Raw genomic sequence first — 18906 nt, 5'->3', positions numbered from 1 at the left:
ATCTATTCTCTCTGACTTCTTCTGAAATATTTTTTTTAAACTAGCAGTAGGGATCTGACATTGAATAATGGCCCTCCTCCAGAAACAAAAGTGGATTAACATTTCTCCTTTTTTTCTTTTTCCATTAAGGTCTTTGATGCTGAGGGATTACGTTTGTGATAATGATGAAAAGGATGATAATAAAACTGTTATTGTGCTCTAATTTTAAAGTTCTTTCAAATAAAACAAAATTAGACATGGCCCCTATCTGGTGGGCGTACACTTTCTAAATGTCAAAGAGCAGCTTTCCACATATCTCATATAAGCAGGCATTCCCTCCCATGAGTAATAAACATTGCTAATGGCATCAGACTGTCCTCATTCTAGGGGATGAGTTTTTGGCATCCCTGAAAATCATCCAATATGTGACTGTTTGTTTTTGTCTGAAAGAAAAATAATGGTATTGAAATGGAAAGAAACTGAAAATAGTAGTCAAGTGCCAACTAGCTGTGTGATCTTAGGCAGGACCTTACTTTCGCTCACGCAAATCATATCAAAGGCCTCACTTTGTTGACCCATGCCTCAGTTTCATCAGCCACCAAATTAGGGGTTAGAGCCAGATAGTCTCTGAGGTTTCAACTTTCAAATTGCATGTTTTCCTTTGAGCAAATGTCAGTATTCTATTTGGAGTTTTCACTTTATCATAAATAATAGTAATAGCTATAACATATTACATATTTAGTCTGTGCTAAACATTTTATCTACATTATTGTTACCAGAGAGGGACCCCTTCAAGGGCCCAAGAGGGGCTCTTGTCTAACACTCAGAAATGAATTGTCCGAGGAGCCACACGTGCTGATGAAGCAAAAGACTTTATTGAAAAGCGGCGCTCAAGCGGAGAGCAGCGGGGTAAGGGAACCCAGGAGAACTGCTCTGCCTCGTCGTGGCTCGCAGTCTTGGGTTTTGTGGAGATGGGGGTTAATTTCCGGGTTGCCTCTGCCCAGTCGTTTTGCTCATGCCCATGTTTGGTCTGGCTCAGGGCTTTTCCTGGTGGCATGCACATCTCTCAGTCAGTATGGATTCCAGCGTGAGTGTTTCTGGGAGGTTGGCAGGATATATTATGGGCTGGCATCTCCTCCCTCTTTTCGGCCCCTCCTGATTCTTCTGGTTGGCGGCAGTTTGTCAGTTCCTTGTTCCCTATTGGGACCTTCTCTTGTGAGACAACTTATGCAAGCAGTTATTTTCATGCCTGGCCAGGGCGGACGGTTCCGGTCCACGGTTCCCTAACATTATTTCATTTTAATGCTGGCATAACTGTTAAGGTAGATCTTTTAATCACCATTTTTTCAGATGAGGAAACTGAGGTATAGTGGTTGTATAGTTTTCTCAAGATCACACAGCTATATTCTTTGTTGTTCCTTCTCTTAAGACATCTACCATATTTTGTCTTGAGCTATTTGTGCATTTCTCATACTACCTGTCAGTATGTACAAATATTTATTCTGTACCTTATATTGGCTTCTTCGTGAGTGTTCATCTCATTCTCCTTCAGCTACTTGAGGATGGAGATTGTGTCTTGTATTTTTTATATACCTCATAGGGACATGAAACTAAGTTTTCGAACTTTAAAAGTTTAAAAAATAATAATAATAACTTCTCTTCCCCCTCAGTCTTTCTAAGCTTATGCTGTCTGAGGTTTGTTGTGATTGTTGTATCACTCTCCCCAGCCTCATTATTACTAAAATTTCTGATCTTTATTTGATATTAATTTTTTTTCTTTCACCTTTCTCCCTAGGTTGATATCTTATGAATTTACGTATTTTTAAATAAAATAACTTTATTTTCCCTAATTATTAAGATAATGCATACTACTATAGAATATTCAAACTTTATGACAAATTTTTTTCCAAAATGAACATCACTAGGAATCTCATCCTCTAAAGATAATCACTGATAGCATTTTGATGAACAGCCTTCCAGGCCTTCTATGCATGTGTGCACTTAAATAAACATATACACGTAATCTTAGGTAAATAGGATCAAATATGCTGTTTTCTTTTCACTTTATATTACATTGTTGAAATCTTTCCATATTAATGCAAGTAATCAGTGCATGGGTGATTCAGTGGTAGAATTCTCACCTGTCATATTAGTGCAGGTAGATGTATATAGCATTCCATTGCACTGATACATCCAATCTGCTAACAGTGGACACTTTGGTTGCCTCCAGTCTTTTACTATTGCAAACAATTGTGCAGTGAACATCCTTCTACATAAATCTTGGGTACAAAGTGAGTTTCATCTGTCTGCATCACATATCTGAACTAAGATAGTATTAATTAGTAAAGTAGTACAGCAGATGTCCATAGCCACACCATTATCATGTAACAGCATAAACTTACAAGAACCCAATAACCCAACATGGATTAGATGGGCAAATGTCTACCTGTAACAGGCATGGAACTTTGGGTTGTTCAGAAAAACAGATTCCCATTAAGCTAAAATAAAATGAAAAGCTTGATCAATATGAAACTTATCTTCATTTTGTTAAAATCTTAAATTTTTCACTCGAAGGAATTGTTAGGTGTTTGTTTCTGTGTTTGCTTTGGCTTGGTAGTAAAGTAGTACTTTGCAAAGTCTAGAGAGGATACTCTGTATTCTAAAGTGAAAAATAGAACTTGACAGGAAAACTGACTTTCTGATAAAACATAAACCATTCATTCTCCAAATATGTTTTAAGCACCAGTGATGTACTAAATAATGTGGATACTAGGGCTCAAAGTCTAGCAGGAGAGAGATTAAAATAGTTAATCTAGTTGAAACCCAAGATGAGAGACCAGGAAAAGAAAATGTTTTTCTTTGAATATTTGCAAGCATCAGTACTCTACTTACTATGTCTCAGGTTTGGTTTTGTTTTCTCATTCTCTAACCTTCTCTATCAACTGCATTGCTATTAAAATTTTAAGTCCCTGTTTTTTGTGATTTGTTTTTCCATTCTTTTCAGTCATTCTCCCTAAATTGGTATCTCATTTGTTTACCTTTCAGTTACTCGTTATGTGACCCTTATGCATCCCTTCTGGGCCTCAGTTTCCTTATCTGTGCAATGAGGGAGTTCAAATAACTGGTTTGTTTTTTCTAGTAAGGTCCAGCTCTGACATTTTTAGAACCTGAAGTAGAGACCAGATCTGTCTTCCTCACTATTGTATCCCTAGTTCATAGCATAAATCTGGCCACACAGTAAAAACTTAATAAACTTTTGTTAACATTTTGACTTAAATTTGGGGGTCTGTGTGTCTACTCTAGTTCTTTGGAGATTTTTACTTTTGTTTTTTTTCATCCTATAGTAGCTATACTACTATACATTTAGACTTGATTCTTTTAATTGCTCAAGGGCAGTTTCTGTCAGCCATGAAAGATACTTAGTTCAGTTCAGTTCAGACATTTTTTGCATACTTATCATATGCCAGGCATTGTACTGTCCACTGGGAATACAAAAATGAATTAGACTCAGTCACCCCTCACCTTAAAAATCATAAAATGTGGTGAGGGAGAAGGATGCAAATGGATAACTGTAATAAAATGTAATACGTGCTTTGCTAGAGGTGTGTGTCCAGGGTGCTATGTGAACTCAAAGGATTGTTTTTTATTGCTAGACATCTTGTGTCATTTTCAGTCTGGTCAGTTGTATTTTATATTTTTCTGTTCCACAGAGTTTTTGTTTTTTTTTAATTTATTTATTTATTTATTTATTTTTTGCTGTTTTGGGTCTTCGTTTCTGTGCGAGGGCTTTCTCCAGTTGTGGCGAGCGGGGGCCACTCTTCATCGCCATGCGCGGGTCTCTCACTGTCGCGGCCTCTCCCATTGCGGAGCACAGGCTCCAGATGCGCAGGCTCAGTACTTGTGGCTCACGGGCTTAGTTGCTCCGTGGCATGTGGGATCTTCCCAGACCAAGGCTCGAACCCGTGTTCCCTGCATTGGCAGGCAGATTCTTAACCACTCTGCCACCAGGGAAGCCCCACAGAGATATTTTTAATCATGTCTTTTATTTATCTAAACATAATCACACTTGTCTTATAATCTATATCTGATAATTCTAGGATCTGAAGTCATTATGAATGTTTCTGTTGTTGTTTGTGCTGGTTCTTGCTCATGAGTCTCTGTTTCTATGGGTATTTTTGTTTTTGTTTTACTATAATCTGCTTATTTTTATTAGAAAATTATTTATGGAAATTATTTGATCTTTGGATGAAGTTACCATCCTTCAGAGATGACTTGTTTTCTCCTGCCAAGTGTCTAATGGCACTACCAATGCGGTATTTTTTTTTTTTAAATAATGTTAGCCTTATAAGGAAGTTAGGGAAAAAAATAGATATTCTCATATACCCTTCTTCTGTTTTCCCCTAATACTAACATCTTACGTAACCATAGTACAGTTATCAAAACCAATAAATTAACATTGAGGCAATATTAACTAATCTACATACCTACTGGAATTTTGCCAATTTTCCCACCAGCATCCTTTTTTTGGCCCAGGATCCAGCTCAACCTCCCATATTTAGTTGTCATGTTTATTTTGTCTCCTGCAATCCCTGACAGTTCTTCAGTGTTGGTTTGTTTTTCCTGAAGTTGGTACTTTTGAAGAGTAATGATGAATTGTTTTATAGAAGGTCCCTCAATTTGGATTTGTCTAATGTTTTGCCATGATTAAATTAGGTTATGCAATTTTGCAGCAATAGCACAGAAATGCAGTTGTGCCCTTCTCTGTGTTTCATATTGAGGACATGAGGTGTTGATATATATATTCTTTTTACTGGTGATATTAACTTCTACCACTTGGCTAAGGTAGTATCTGCCAGGCTTCTCCACTGTGAAGTTACTCTTTTCCTCTTTGTAATCAATAAGTCTTACGGGGAGATACTTTGAGACCATATAAATATCCTGTTTCTTGTCAGACTTTTGCCCACCAGTTATTAGCATTCATCCTCTAGCTCTTTTTTTGTGTGTGTATTTATTTATTTATTTATTTGGCTGAGCCGGGTCTCAGTTGCAGCATGCGAACTCTTAGTTGCGGCATGTGGGATCTAGTTCCCTGACTAGGGATTGAACCTGGGCCCCCAGCATTGGGAGCATGGAGTCTTAGCCACTGGACCACCAAGAAAGTCCCCATCCTCTAGCTCTTGCCTGAAACAGTTATTACTGTGATGCTTGCCTAATGGTGATTTTCTGTCTCCAATGGTCCTTCTACATTTATTAATTGGAATTCTTCTGTAAGGAAGAGCTGCCTCTCTTCCCTTATTAATTAATTTATCCAATTATTTACTTATCATTGCAGATTCATGAATATTTATTTTATTCTACGCATTATAATCCATTGCTGTCATTATTTGTTTTATTGATCATATGGTCCCAGCCTTAGCCATTGGGAGCTCCTTCGAGTTGACTCCTATGTCCATTCAGTGTACCTCCATCATTTTTGGAGCACTTCCTTTCTTTCTGGCATCACAAGATGTTCCAGGCTCATCTTGTATTTTTCCTTCCCCAACCCTGGAACAAGCCATTTCTCCAAGGAGCTTTAGTTCATTTATTAGAGATTGGTATATAGAAACCAATGTGAGCAGTAGAATGTCTTACTTTTAGGCCCTCTCAGAAGACAGAATTAGGAAATAAGTGTGTAAATGCTAACACATTCATAAACAGATATCTATAATCATTTCTCAATCTCTCCATTTATATATGTATTAAAAACCATAAATTCTTTCTGATGTCTCCAGTTCTAGTCCAGTACCACAGAGTTCATGTTAGCCTTCCCTCTTCCCTTACTTGTTCCTTTTTTTTCCACAAGAGAACCCGGTTCTCATTATCCATGGTACATTTACTTATTTGTTCAATTCTGTTAAACACTACAGTAATGTTAGAATTGCTAAACCATACATCCGTGAGAAACAAGTTTATTTAACTACAGTTCAGTAGCTCTGTAGAGTTCTTTTTTCCCTGAACCTTACAGTATACAGTCAAAAGACTGTTTTCCAAAGCTATTTAAGTAAGTTATTTTCTTCTTGGCCCCCTACAGTTGTGGTTATGCTATTATTTGTGGTGTAGTTAGGTTTATTTGTTACTGTTTGTGTTCCATTGGTTGGTTGTAATAATTTGCATATGTGAAATATTAATGTGACTCTGTCACTATCTTGTCAGCTCTTTGATGCTTTTAAGAAATCTTTTCCACTTTATCCAGTATTTTTAGCTGTTTTCAGTAGGAAGGTCAGTCCAAATAACCTAGCCCACCGTATTACCAGAAATGAAACCTCCTCTTTGGAAAGGTATTGGTGAAAATCTTACTATCTTTATATATTAAGTAAAATATAAATACAAAACAAACTTAACTTCTGAGTTTTATTTTTGAAAGGCTTTGGGAGGAATTGGCATACTAAAGCCTAGTGAGAACAAAAGGCTATCATACATTTTTGCATTTACTTACCATCTAGTAGATGGCTATTGCTTTTATTACTATAAATAATCAAGATAGCATATTACATGATAAGCCTCCTTTTTACTATCAGTAGGCTCATGGCACCTATTACCAAATTTGAAAGTTTTTAACTATAAGACCTTGAAAGTAAGAAAATACAGACTTCAGGTTAATTGGATTTTCCAGTTAAGCAAAGGCTAATCATAAACCCATTTTCGGTTCAAATTAGTGTAAATTTTCTATTCTAAAGTATAATCATCTACTTTTCTGACTCAGTTTTTCCATTCTACTGGAAAACTTAGGTTTTCTATTCCACTTCTACTAGTAGTAAAGTTCTGCTGCCACCACCAAGGTGACACGTATTCATTATAATTGCAAAATATGGGAAAATCCCAGATGCCTAACAATAAGGGAATGGTAAAGGAAATCATAACATATCTACTTGATGGAATATTATGCAATCACTTAAAGTGACGATTAAGAAGTGTAATAATAAATAACATGGAAATGTTTCTGGTACCATGCTAAGTGAAAAATGGAAAAATCTATATGAGTAATATGATCGTGGGTAATTGTACATACACACATACATACACATGTAGAAAGATTGGGGGAAAATCAACAAAATGTATTTTCAAAACAAACCCATATTCTGGGGTTCTGTTACAGAAACTGAAAATTGAAAAATAGGGACTTCCCTGGCAGCCCAGTGGTTAGGACTATGTGCTTCCACTGTAGGGGGTGCGGCGGGATTGATCCCTGGTCAGGCAGCTAAGATCCTGTGTGCCGCGTGCTGCGACCCAAAAAGAAACAAAAAACAAAAAGGATAACGTACGGACTGGGAGAAAATATTTGCAAATGATTCAACTAACAGGGCTTAATTTCCAAGATATACAAACAGCTCATACAGCTTAATATCAAAAAAAGAAAAAGAAAACAAAGCAAACAACCTAATCAAAAAATGGGCGGAAGACCTAAATAAACATTTCTCCAAAGAAGACATACAAATGGGCAACAGGCACTTGAAAAAATGCGCAACATCACTAATTATTAGAGAAATGCAAATCAAAACTATAATGAAGTACCACCAAACACCCGTCAGAATGGCCATCATCAAAATGTCTACAAATAGTAAGTGCTGGAGAAGGTGTGGAGAAAAGGGAACCCTCCTGTACTGATGGTGGGAATGTAAATTGGGGCAGCCACTATGGAGAACAATATGGAGGTTCCATAAAAAACTAAAAATAGAGTTATCATATGATCCAGCAATCCCAGTCCTGGACTTATATTCAGAAAAGATGAAAACTCTAATTCAAAAAGATACATGCACCCCAGTGTTCAAAGCAGCACTATTTACAATAGCCAAGTCATAGAAGCAACCCTAAATGTCCATCAACAGCTGAATGGATAAAGAAGCTGTGCAATACACACACACACACACACACACACACACAAATGGAATATTACTCAACCATAAAAATGAATGGAATATTGTATTTTGCAGCAACATGGATGGACCTAGAGATTATCTTACTAAGTGAAGAAAGTCAGAGGAAAACAAATACATGATATCACTTATATGTGGAATCTAAAGAAATAATACAAATGAACTTATTTACAAAAATAGAAACAAACTCACAGACATAGAAAACAAACTTATGGGATTAATAGATCCACACTATTATATATAAAATAAACAACAAGGACTTACTGCATAGCACAGGAAACTATATTCAATATCTTGTAATAACCTATAGTGGAAAAGAATCTGAAAAAGAATGTGTGTGTGTGTGTATAACTGAATCTCTTTGCTGTACAACTGAATAACACATACTGTAAATCAATCATACTTCAATTAAAAAATAAAAATAAAATGGTAGATCTCTCCTACTATAATTTCTAAGTTAATTGGCTCATTTTTTTTCTTTTCACAAATAAGTTAAATGGATGCTCATGTGTAACTAATGCAACTTCCTTGCCTCCATTTAACAAGAAAGTATATAGTTGGTACTCCTCTGGTGGCACAGTGGTTAAGAATCTGCCTGCCAGTGCAGGGGACACGGGTTCGATCCCTGGTCCGGGAAGATCCCACATGCCGTGGAGCAACTAAGCCTGTGTGCCACAACTGCTGAAGCCCATGCGCTCCCGCGTCTACTGAGCCCGAGGGCTGCAACTAATGAGCCCACATGCTGCAACTACTGAAGCCCACGCACCTAGAGCCCATGCTCTGTAGCAAGAGAAGCCACCTCAATGAGAAGCCCGCGCACCACAACAAAGAGTAGCCCCTGCTTGCCACAACTAGAGAAAGCCCACACACAGCAATGAAGACCCAATGCAGCCAAAAATAAAAATAAAATTTTAAAAAAGTATATAGTTAACAGTTCTACTTTGGCCAGTTTAAACAAATTTAAAATGTTACAGTTTAGTGAAATATTCTTATGTTGCTAATCATGTCAATAAGAAAAGTAATCATGGAACAGCTCTGCTCAGTGGAGAGAAAGTAATCTGTCCTAGATGGTACTTGACCAAATCAAGCATATTGGGCAGAAGGAACACACTGTCAGGTTTTTTTTTGCCAATTTGAGGATTAATTAAATAATAAATAATTACCCGAGCACTCAGATTATAAAAGTAGTTCATTTCAGGTAGTTCAAGAAATGTATGTGTTAAACTTTCCAGCATTCTTTAACAGAACTAGAGTTATTTCTTGAATGTCTTGTTTTCTTTATTCAATCTTTATGCAATGAAAGTAAAAGAGATGTTTTTGAGAACATTACAAATAAGTATCTAAAGATTAAAACACTTCATAATACCCAGTGGTGGCAAGGTATTAGGAAGCAGGCATATTTATACTCTGTCAGTAGGGGTACAGTAAATTGAGCCAACATTTTTGGAGGACAGTTTGGCAGTGCCTATAAAAATGAATATGGGGCTTCCCTGGTGGCGCAGTGGTTAAGAATCCGCCTGCTAATGCAGGGGACACGGGTTCGAGCCCTGGTCTGGGAAGATCCCACATGCCACGGAGCAGCTGGGCCCGTGAGCCACAATTGCTGAGCCTGCGCGTCTGGAGCCTGTGCCCCGCGACGGGAGGGGCCGCGATAGAGAAAGGCCCGCGCACCGCGATGAAGAGCGGTCCCCGCACCGCGATGAAGAGTGGCCCCCGCTTGCCGCAACTGGAGAAAGCCCTCGCACGAACCGAAGACCCAACACAGCCAAAAATAAATAAATAAATAAATAAATAAATAAATAAATAAGAAAATCCTTAAAAAAAAAAAAAAAAAAAGATAAGCCCTGGGAAGGGCAGGAACTTGATTTTAAAAAAAAAAAAAAAAAAAAAAAAAAAAATGAATATGCATTCCTTTTATCTAGTAATTCCACTTATAGGAATTTATTCACTTATAGGGTATTCTCCCACAAGTACAAAGATTGATTAGCAAGGATATTTTTTGGAAGCACTGTTTATAATAGCAAAGAATTGAAGTACTCTATAAATGCTCATAAGCAGGGACTAGTTAAATAAATTATGGTATATTCATATAACTAAATGCCAGATAACTGTTAAAAAGAATAAGGTAGATTTACAGATTGACATAGAAAGATGTTAAAACACTATATGTATTTTTTTTAATTATTTATTTATTTATTTACTTTTAGCTGTGTTGGGTCTTCGTTTCTGTGCAAGGGCTTTCTCTAGTTGCGGCAAGCGGGGGCCACTCTTCATTGCGGTGCGCGGGCCTCTCACTATTGCGGCCTCTCCTGTTGCGGAGTACAGGCTCCAGACGCGCAGGCTCAGTAGTTGTGGCTCACGGGCCCAGCTGCTCCGCGGCATGTGGGATCTTCCCAGACCAGGGCTCGAGCCCGCGTCCCCTGCATTGGCAGGCAGATTCTCAACCACTGCGCCACCAGGGAAACCCTATATGTATTTTTAAAGCCAAAATTTTAGTAATGTTTTAGATAGATAGATATGAATAGAAAATTTCTACAAAGACTCACAAGAAGTATCTCTAATATGGATGATATTAGATATATCACTAGAGAGTGGTACTGCTGATTAGGAATAAGTGGAGACTTAAACTTTCATTTCAGTCCTTCAGTTTGTCTTAATTTGTTTTACTCTAAACATTTGTTGCTCTTTTTTTTTTTTTTTAATATTTATTTATTTATTTAGGCTGCGCCAGGTCTTAGTTGCAGCATGTGGACTTCTTAGTTGCAGCATGCAGACTGGGCTCTTAGTTGCAGCATGTGAACTCTTTAGTTGTGGCATGCATGTGGGATCTAGTTCCCCGACCAGGGATCGAACCCAGGCCTCCTGCACTGGGAGCACGGAGTCTTAGCCACTGGACCACCAGGGAAGTCACCTGTTACTCTTATTATTAAAAAAAATTTAAGAGTTTAAGAATAAAAGAATACCTGAGCTAAAAGCATACCATCTTTTTTTATATTCACCTATGATTATAGATGTCATTCTCTGCCACAGTTTTGCCACAGCTGTTACTGGCTGCTTAATCAGGCATGGTAGCCAAAACTCATCATTTTGAGAAGTAAACTGTAAGTCCCATGCCTGTCATTTTCTGCTTTCAAAATGAATTAATATATAATTAATATAACCTCACCACCACCAAAAAAGTTCCCAGGGCCATGACTAGCTGCCCTAAACCTAGAAGGAGAAAGTTTTTTATCTCCAAGAGAGGTATGGCTCCTGGATATTAAATAGCTTATCTTTGCAAGGCCACCAGGAGAACAGAACTGAAAGGTATGGCTGCCAAATATTTCTGTATTTCCCTATATTTTTTAGCTTGACCTTCATGATGTTGGCCAAGTCACCTAACAGGCTGTTCTCAGTGGACTTGTGTGTATGACAGCTCCTTATAACATACACATGGTGTTCTCAGTACCTGAGTTTTTTTAAAAAACAAACAACTGATCCTAGTTGCCCTAAACTTGTAGCAATGCGATATTTCTTTCCTTTCTTTATTTCCCTACACTTCAGTGATTAGACTCAATCCCACGAAGTCCTGAATTACAAATAGGGAAATGGGCATACCTTCAAACCTGCCCTTTTTGTGTTACAATGTAAAGGAGGAATATGTCTATAAATTGGGAAAGTGAGACTCAAAGAGGTTAAATGACTCATATAACTCATACCCATATCTATGGTAGGACAGGAACTCTTAACCCTGACCATCTGACCCTTAACTTTTTTTTCCTTTCATCATATATCCCTCCTCTCAGGAGCAGAGCAGATCTCTTCAGAAAGACCACTGTTATTCTGGCTTACTCTCCTACTTGAAGAACTTCAAAGAAGCTCTGAAATCCACTATAGAACTAAAATTGGCTTTGTAACCTTTCTGATACTTTGTTCAGAAAGCATTTAGAACATTAGAGTTATGTCAAACTTCAGGGATTATTATTTATGTGCAGAAATAGCTAATATTCATTCTGGTAGTCAGGTCTAAGTATCTGAGCCAGTTTCCATCTCTGAAAAAGAAGGAAATAATATACTTTGGAAGGTGCATTAGCTCCTTGCAGATGGTACTTATATGTCTGATTGATCCATTCCCCTCCATCACCGTCACAGACAAATGACTGGCCACCTGGCTGGAGGTAGCCATGGTGTGGTGGGAGAGCACAGAACCGGGAGGCTGAAGACCAGGGCAGTGCCACTCCTCTCAGCCTCCACCTCCTTGTCTGAAAAATGAGGCCATCAATTCCTGCTTCTTAGGGCTGTTGGAGATTCATATGAGAGCTGTAGGTTAGAAGTCTTTGTGAACAGTATATCCTTGGGCACATCTGAGGAGTCAGACAATTAAAGGAAACATTATAACATAGTGGTTAGGAGCTGAGACTTTGGTGTCATGCTTCCTGGAGGGAAGAGACAAATTTTATTTCTAGGAAGATCACTTGGAGAGGAGACTGTCTACAGGAGCATTTCTGATACCACCTGGGCTAGATTTGTAGCCCTCAGTGCATCTCTTTGGTTGTCTCATGATTCATGTCAAGGCAGTGATGCTCAGAATGAGGTCAGCTGCCTGAATTACCCAGTGCTTTGTAATCTGAACATATTTGAAACCCTGATAGTCAACTGAATTCAGTATAGGCAATCGAACTGCAGCATTTATAAGAGGAAATTTTCCTTATGGACCCTAAATTCTATTTGAAGAAATTTCAAGTCATAAATAAAATTGCTTAGTATTAAAAAAAGAAGAAGAAGAAAAGAAAGAAAAACAGCCTTTCTAAATGGGACTCATGAAGTTGGTTTCAATAGTGAGTGATAGAAATAGGAAAAACTATTTCAAGATACTGTGTAAGAAGGCAGTATTGCAGTCCAAATTTCGGAGTAAGACAACCCAAAGTTTACCATTCTGATGGTGTCATTCACTAAAATATGGGGCAAGTTCCCTCACTTCCCTGAGCCTGTTGCCTTGGTAGTAAGTTGAGGGTGACAGGCCCTACTTTGGTTGTGACAATTGAGGTAAAGCATTTAGCACAGTTCTTGGCACATAGTGAAGTACTCAATAAATAATACTAATTTTATTTTTAGGCAAGGATGACTAATATTGTGTTTCTGAGTGATTAAGAAACAAGCTGGTAGTGTCTAAAATTAAATTTAGAATAAGGAAGAAAAAGAGATGTTTTGATTTTCTTTTGTTGTATGTTTTGTAATTGTTTAAAAATTAGCACTAGAGGTTGATTTTTGTGGCTCTGTAGTCTGGGGCGGGGGGCACGTTTGTTGAATCTATGGAACCAAAAAAAGATGGACAATTGATTATACAGCACTTGAAGTTAAAAGGAGCTATTGAACGTATAACCATTACTGTAAGAGCCTCATTGAACAACTAGCCTACCATTTCAACATTATTACCACCCCACCTCCTCTGAAAGCCTTTCCCAACCATTTCTGCACACCGTGATCTTTCCTGAGAACGCATAAAGCTTACTGACCCTATTTGGCCTCAGAAAAGCACTGAGGCAGTTACTTAACCTGTCCTGTGGCTCTCCTCCACAGGGCAGGGTTCAGGGCTTTCCTCAGTGGGGGCTGGGCTGGGCCCTCCGGAGGATGACTGAGTTCATATCTTTCCAAGGGTGCATTCTTTCAAAGTACTCTCCTGCATATTCAAGAGAAGGTCCTGACACACCGAATGGTATTTGGTGTTTGCTGTGTTTCAGCATTAGAGAATAAATGGATAAGGGTGGGAAACGAGCACCTCAGCCAGCACTCCCCAGAGAATCGAAAGTTCCTTGAGGAATGAACAGCAAAAATCTTGACAGACATGACAGGGTATTTTAAATAGTACCCATGTTGACTGTAAGTAAGAAATACAGACAGAGATGATTTGCCTGGGCCCCACTAAGGAAATGTATGGGAGAAATAAAGGAATTTCTAAGGTATTAGGTATATCAGTCTTATTCTTCCATGTAAAATACTGAGAATGTCTCTCAATTTAGATGTTTGCTGAGCTTCTGCTGTGTGCAGAATCATAATGATGATAACTAACATTTGAGAACTTACAACTTTCTAGGCCTGTTTCCTCTGATCAGCAAAGTGGTCTTAGACCTAGACAGAGTCATTCATGGTGGAGGTAGGGATAGGGGTTAGTCTTGTTTGGGTGTGAGGGAACAAAGGGACCAGGGATGGGAAACCAGTTTCTCATCGTGTACTTGTAGAATAGAGTTGCAAAGAGATGCTTGAGAAATGAAAGGCAAATCAGGCCTCTTTTGTACAACCTCTAAATCAGCTCTATGGTCTCTTCTGCTTGCAGGCATCAGAAGTTGAGAGACAGCTATCCATGCAAGTCCATGCCCTCAGAGAAGACTTTCGGGAGAAAAACTCATCAACCAACCAGCACATCATCCGACTCGAAAGCCTTCAGGCCGAGGTGAGCCTCCCCGTGCAGCAGTGCTTGGATGGAAGTGCTTTTCTCATTGGAGGTGCCGTGCCAGGTCTTTTAGACAAGGAGCCCTCTGAACAAAAACCTGCTCTATCTAAAATCTCTAGGGAGACATACCTGTGAGAAACTGAATGGGGAACACTTGACCATGTTCCTCCGGGTAGCCTGTTGTCTAGAAAAATAAGGTTGCTCAGAGTTACTGCTGAGTGTGTTGCAATTATGAATGCCCTACTTTTTACTGAATATGTTGATCCCTCAAAGAACATCCATGCCAATCCTAAATAGAAGGTTGGAAAGGGAATCCTCCCTTCCTCCATTCCATTTGGGTCCAGTTCAGTCCATCTTAATAGGGCCTATTATTCTCACCTATAAACTGAGATTAATAGAAGTGTCTACTTCATAGGGTTGTTGTGAGGATCTGATGAGTTAATACGTGGAAAGCACTGTGTGTGGTGTTCGGAAGAAAGTAATGTTATTGAAAGTATATGAGAGGGCAGGCAGGGTCTATGGCCTGAGTGGGCCAGAGGGGGAAAAAAAGTAGCACTCGGGACAATACTGTGAGAATCCAGTTGTGGGGAGGAGAGGGGAGGGGTCATATCACCAGCCCAAATGGGGGCTCTCTCCTGAGGAGACTTCCACCTAATCTGCTCCCAGGGCCCCTCAGCCAAGTGTCCGAACAGCAGCGCTTTGGCTGAGTCACACTTTGAGGGACGGTCTAGCGCCACATGATCGTGCACCCCAACTGTGGTGAAGGAACCAGCCAGCGTGGTCAGGCCCAAGAGGCCCAGATGGCTGCTCTCCTGCTTCATAAATGACATGAAGATGTTTTTCCTAAAGTCTGTCAATATCTTCTCTTTTCTCCTGGCTCTCACTCCCTTCCTTCTTCCCTTCCCTTGGAATTCCCACTGGTATTGAGCAGCAGGTTCTTGAAGTAAGTAGTTTGTGCTGGTGGGTTTGGCATGCCTGTCTGTGACGGTTTGTGTGCATGATGTGCTGTTCAACCATCTCTGCCAAAGTCTGACTCCATCAAGTTGCCTGTTTTCCTTTCCCCACCACCCCCAATTCACTGTTTCTAGACCCTCATGACACAGGGTCTTTCCCAGGAATATTTATGGCCAGATTTGGTCCCAAGTTTCAGGGTGTGTAGGATGGGGAGAGGGGGTTGGCTGCCTAATGCCAATTCCTTGCTTCATCCAGTAACACTGCTACTTTTAAAAGCCAAGCTATGAAATTGTTTATTTCAAATAAGTTACTTCACATAGTGCTGAACTGCTAAGTTTTTTTAAGGGGTGGGGTTGTGTATCAGAACCATATTACCTCATGACTTCACTGAGTGGAACTTGGGAAACAAAGGTGATCCATGGGAAGGAAAATGTAAAGGTCAGAGGGTATTTAAATGAAAACCAACTAGAGTAAGAATTCCCTTCATGTGGGTAACGCTGCTTCAGTGTGGGGAATAGTGGACCCATTCACAAAAGGGCCTGCTCCTTTCGGTCCCTTACCCAGGTGCACACTTGAGAGACAGTGTTTCTTTGGTTTGGCCTGATACCTGATCCTTCTGGACAAAGGCCACATACTTCATTTCCCCAGGACAGCATCCTATCTGATGGGTGGGTGGCCAGGGAAGATCTGTGCCCTATGAACAGAATTCAGAGAGTGAGAACAGCCAAAAAGCAGGGGGAAGGTAAAGATTTCAGAGGACTTGGGACAAGTTAGACATTTATTTCCAAATCTCCCCTGGAAACAGTCTGAGTTTGGTCCTTTTAGTGAATTGTTGTCATGCTAGACTAGAGAGCGTGGAGAACATCTTAAACACAACAGGAGAATATTCACAAGAAACTGGTTGAGAGATCAGTCTAGCAGGAAACTGATAAATGGGAGGAGCTGGGGGACCTGCAGGACTCCAAAAGTTTCCAAGGCCACTAGCAATTGAAGGGATTTGGGAAGGCTTCCCATAGCCCCTGAGCAGAGCAGGGTTCTTGGGCTGAAGCATCGCTGGCCTTGGGGAGTGCTGGGCGGCTTCTTACCCAGCATCTCTTTCCTCTTTTCCTCTGCTTTCTCACTGAAATGGAAGAGACAAGACAGACCTTCCTAAAAGAAGGTCTGTATCTTTCTTGAGACTAGCTAGATACTCAGTGTACAAACATATCAACCTGTTTAATAAAAAGAGAAAAATTGCTTCTATTCACAAATTTCTTGCTCAAGCAAAAGATACTTCAAGTAAAATCAGTTATTTACTAGTGTCCATGTCGTGTCCCTTCCCAGGACACGGGCTGATGCAGGCACTGCTATGTTTTCTGTATCCTGCTGGCTCCCCCATTAACCCGGGGTCTGGACCATGACTCTAGAGCCAGACCTACCAGCAGTGGGGGAAGGACAAAGGAGAGACATAGAATATGAGAATACAGCGGCTCCAGAGGCTGTCTTGGGCATTTTCTTTTGCTCAGGACTTGAGAAAGAAGAATGGTCCCGCAGATTAGGTTCCAGTGCTCCATAAACTGTGGGGTTGAAGTAAAGTTGTAGGCAGGGGACTTCCCTGGTGGTCCAGTGGTTAAGGCTCCGCGCTTCCACTGCAGGGGGCACGGGTTCGATCCCTGGTCAGGGAACTAAGATCCCACATGCCGTGCGGCAGGGCCAAAAAAAAGTTATAGGCAGCAAGGTGGGGCCCTCATCTGTCTTATCTGTGGAATTTCCAGACAGCACTAACCTTCCTTGCCTCTGCCTGGCACCCCACATTCCAGCTTCCCCAAAGTTCAACTCCTACCCCTTCCCAGACAGGTTTCCAAAGGGGAGGGGTTTTCTCCTCAGCTTAAGAGTTCACAGCTGTTCCTTCAGAGGTGGAGGCACTAGGCCCCTGGTCAGAGCACCTGGAGAGACACCTGCCTTCATGTTCCGGGGCTGATCCCTCCCTCCCTACTCATCAGCCCGGTGTAACTCCGCACCACCCTTGTGGCTCTCCACCCTTTCAGATCAAGATGCTGTCGGATCGGAAACGGGAGCTGGAGCACCGTCTCAGTGCCACCTTAGAGGAGAATGACCTGCTCCAAGGGACTGTGGAGGAGCTACAGGACCGGGTGCTGATCCTGGAGAGGCAGGGCCATGACAAAGACCTCCAGGTACTGGGGCAGAGAAGCAACACGTAGGACCAGGGTCAGATCAAAGGAGTGCTTAGCTGCCCAGCCAAAGGGAAAGGCTGGGAGGCCAGTGCCACCACCGGGGTCAGGAGTGGGTAAAGCTGAGGTCTCTCCTTGGGCCTGGTTATGGTTCTCCTCAGGCTCTGCTAACTGGGCTGGTCTTTCTCTGCCAAGAACAAGCACATTGCTACCACAGGTCACCCTCCCAATTTGTTCTGAGCCACTGGCCCCAGGAGCAGTTTCACTGAGTTCTTTCTGGGCTGTTAACATGACTGGAACACCAGGAGTGCTGTTCTGCCTCCTGGGGTTTGTGAAACCTGCCGGAGATTTCAGAGGGAGCCTGTGACTCTGTGCTTGGCTCACAGTGCTCTCTGCTGCTGCTTCCCCAGGCTCATGCATTTAGTTGGCTGGCACTGAACAGAAACCAAGAAGCTGCCCACTGAACACAGCAAGACTTATATCCTGATTCTGCCAGTTGTTAACAAAGGCACAGGCTGACCCCTCTATGAGCCTAATTAGCCTCTTTTTTCTTCCTAAAGGAAATTGCTTCATGGCTATATTTGTACTTATTTGGGAACTGCCACCAGGCCTCAGCTGAATCCCAAAGCTCACACTTGACAGGAAACAACCCCCTAAACAACCAAGATAATCACTCAGCCTCCCCAGAAATAGAGTGTAGCACCTGCTGCCGAGAAAGCTTTGCTGTGCTAGCCTAGGACCACTGGGACCAGTGGCTAAGAATGCGCTGCTTCCCCTTGGGCGTCCTCTGAGTGTGCCAGGGAGCGGAGTAGATTGCAACGGTGCCATTCGTGTGGAAGTGGTCAGCCAAGTATACTCGAGCGCCAGGTGTGTCCCCACCCAAAGACCAGGCCTCAGAAGGCCCCACTGTGCTCAGCAGTTGGCTGTTGAGGAAAGCCCTGGGTTGTGGGATAAGGAGACCTCTTAGGCTAAGGTCACTTGACACCATCAGTTAAACGGCCATCTGAGTAATTAACCTCTTTAAGGGCAAATTAACAGTTTTTCTCTCTCCATGCTTTTATACCTTCAGCTCAGAACTTTGTATAAAGTGGGGCCTCAGTAAATGTTGAATAGAAAATGATGCTGGCTAAAGCCTCACAGCAGTTTTCAAAATGGAAAGGAGTTTGCTCATATTTTAAGGTTGACGACGATAATAGCCATGAACATCTGTATGCCGCTTTACAGAGAACAGAGTGTTTTTGCATAGGCTTAGAAAGATGAATCCTTTATCCTAAGAAGTGTAGTAAGTCCTTGGTAGAATCCATAAGAGGACCCTCCTACCTGCTTTACCTGGTGCTCAATGATAGCTTCCAGTGTATCACTTGGCCTCTGCAAGTCAGTGTTTCACCAGCATTTATTACCCCATCAAGCACTCTCCTGAGGGTTGCTGAGGTAGAGTATGGAGAGGAGAAGGAAAAGA

General features: G+C 40.9%; 1 protein-coding gene across 4 annotated transcripts in view; it reads left to right on the top strand.

Annotated features, from left to right (window-relative positions):
• Window positions 1–18906, top strand: part of LOC103010337 (BICD family-like cargo adapter 1) — a 123610-nt gene that overhangs the window by 55445 nt on the left and 49259 nt on the right. For all 4 annotated transcript variants that reach the window (XR_009005043.1, XM_057526591.1, XM_057526590.1 and 1 more), the window contains exons 3-4: window positions 14206–14322; window positions 17304–17450. Coding sequence is in view for 3 of the 4 variants with exons in the window: in XM_057526591.1 (XP_057382574.1) it covers window positions 14206–14322; window positions 17304–17450 (264 nt within the window). In the remaining variant the exon portion in view is untranslated. The remainder of the gene's footprint in view (window positions 1–14205; window positions 14323–17303; window positions 17451–18906) is intronic.

The sequence above is a fragment of the Balaenoptera acutorostrata genome, chromosome 13 (genome assembly GCF_949987535.1).
Source record: "Balaenoptera acutorostrata chromosome 13, mBalAcu1.1, whole genome shotgun sequence".
In the NCBI taxonomy this organism is placed as follows: Eukaryota; Metazoa; Chordata; class Mammalia; order Artiodactyla; family Balaenopteridae; genus Balaenoptera; species Balaenoptera acutorostrata.
This window is presented reverse-complemented; position numbering and strand designations above follow the sequence as displayed.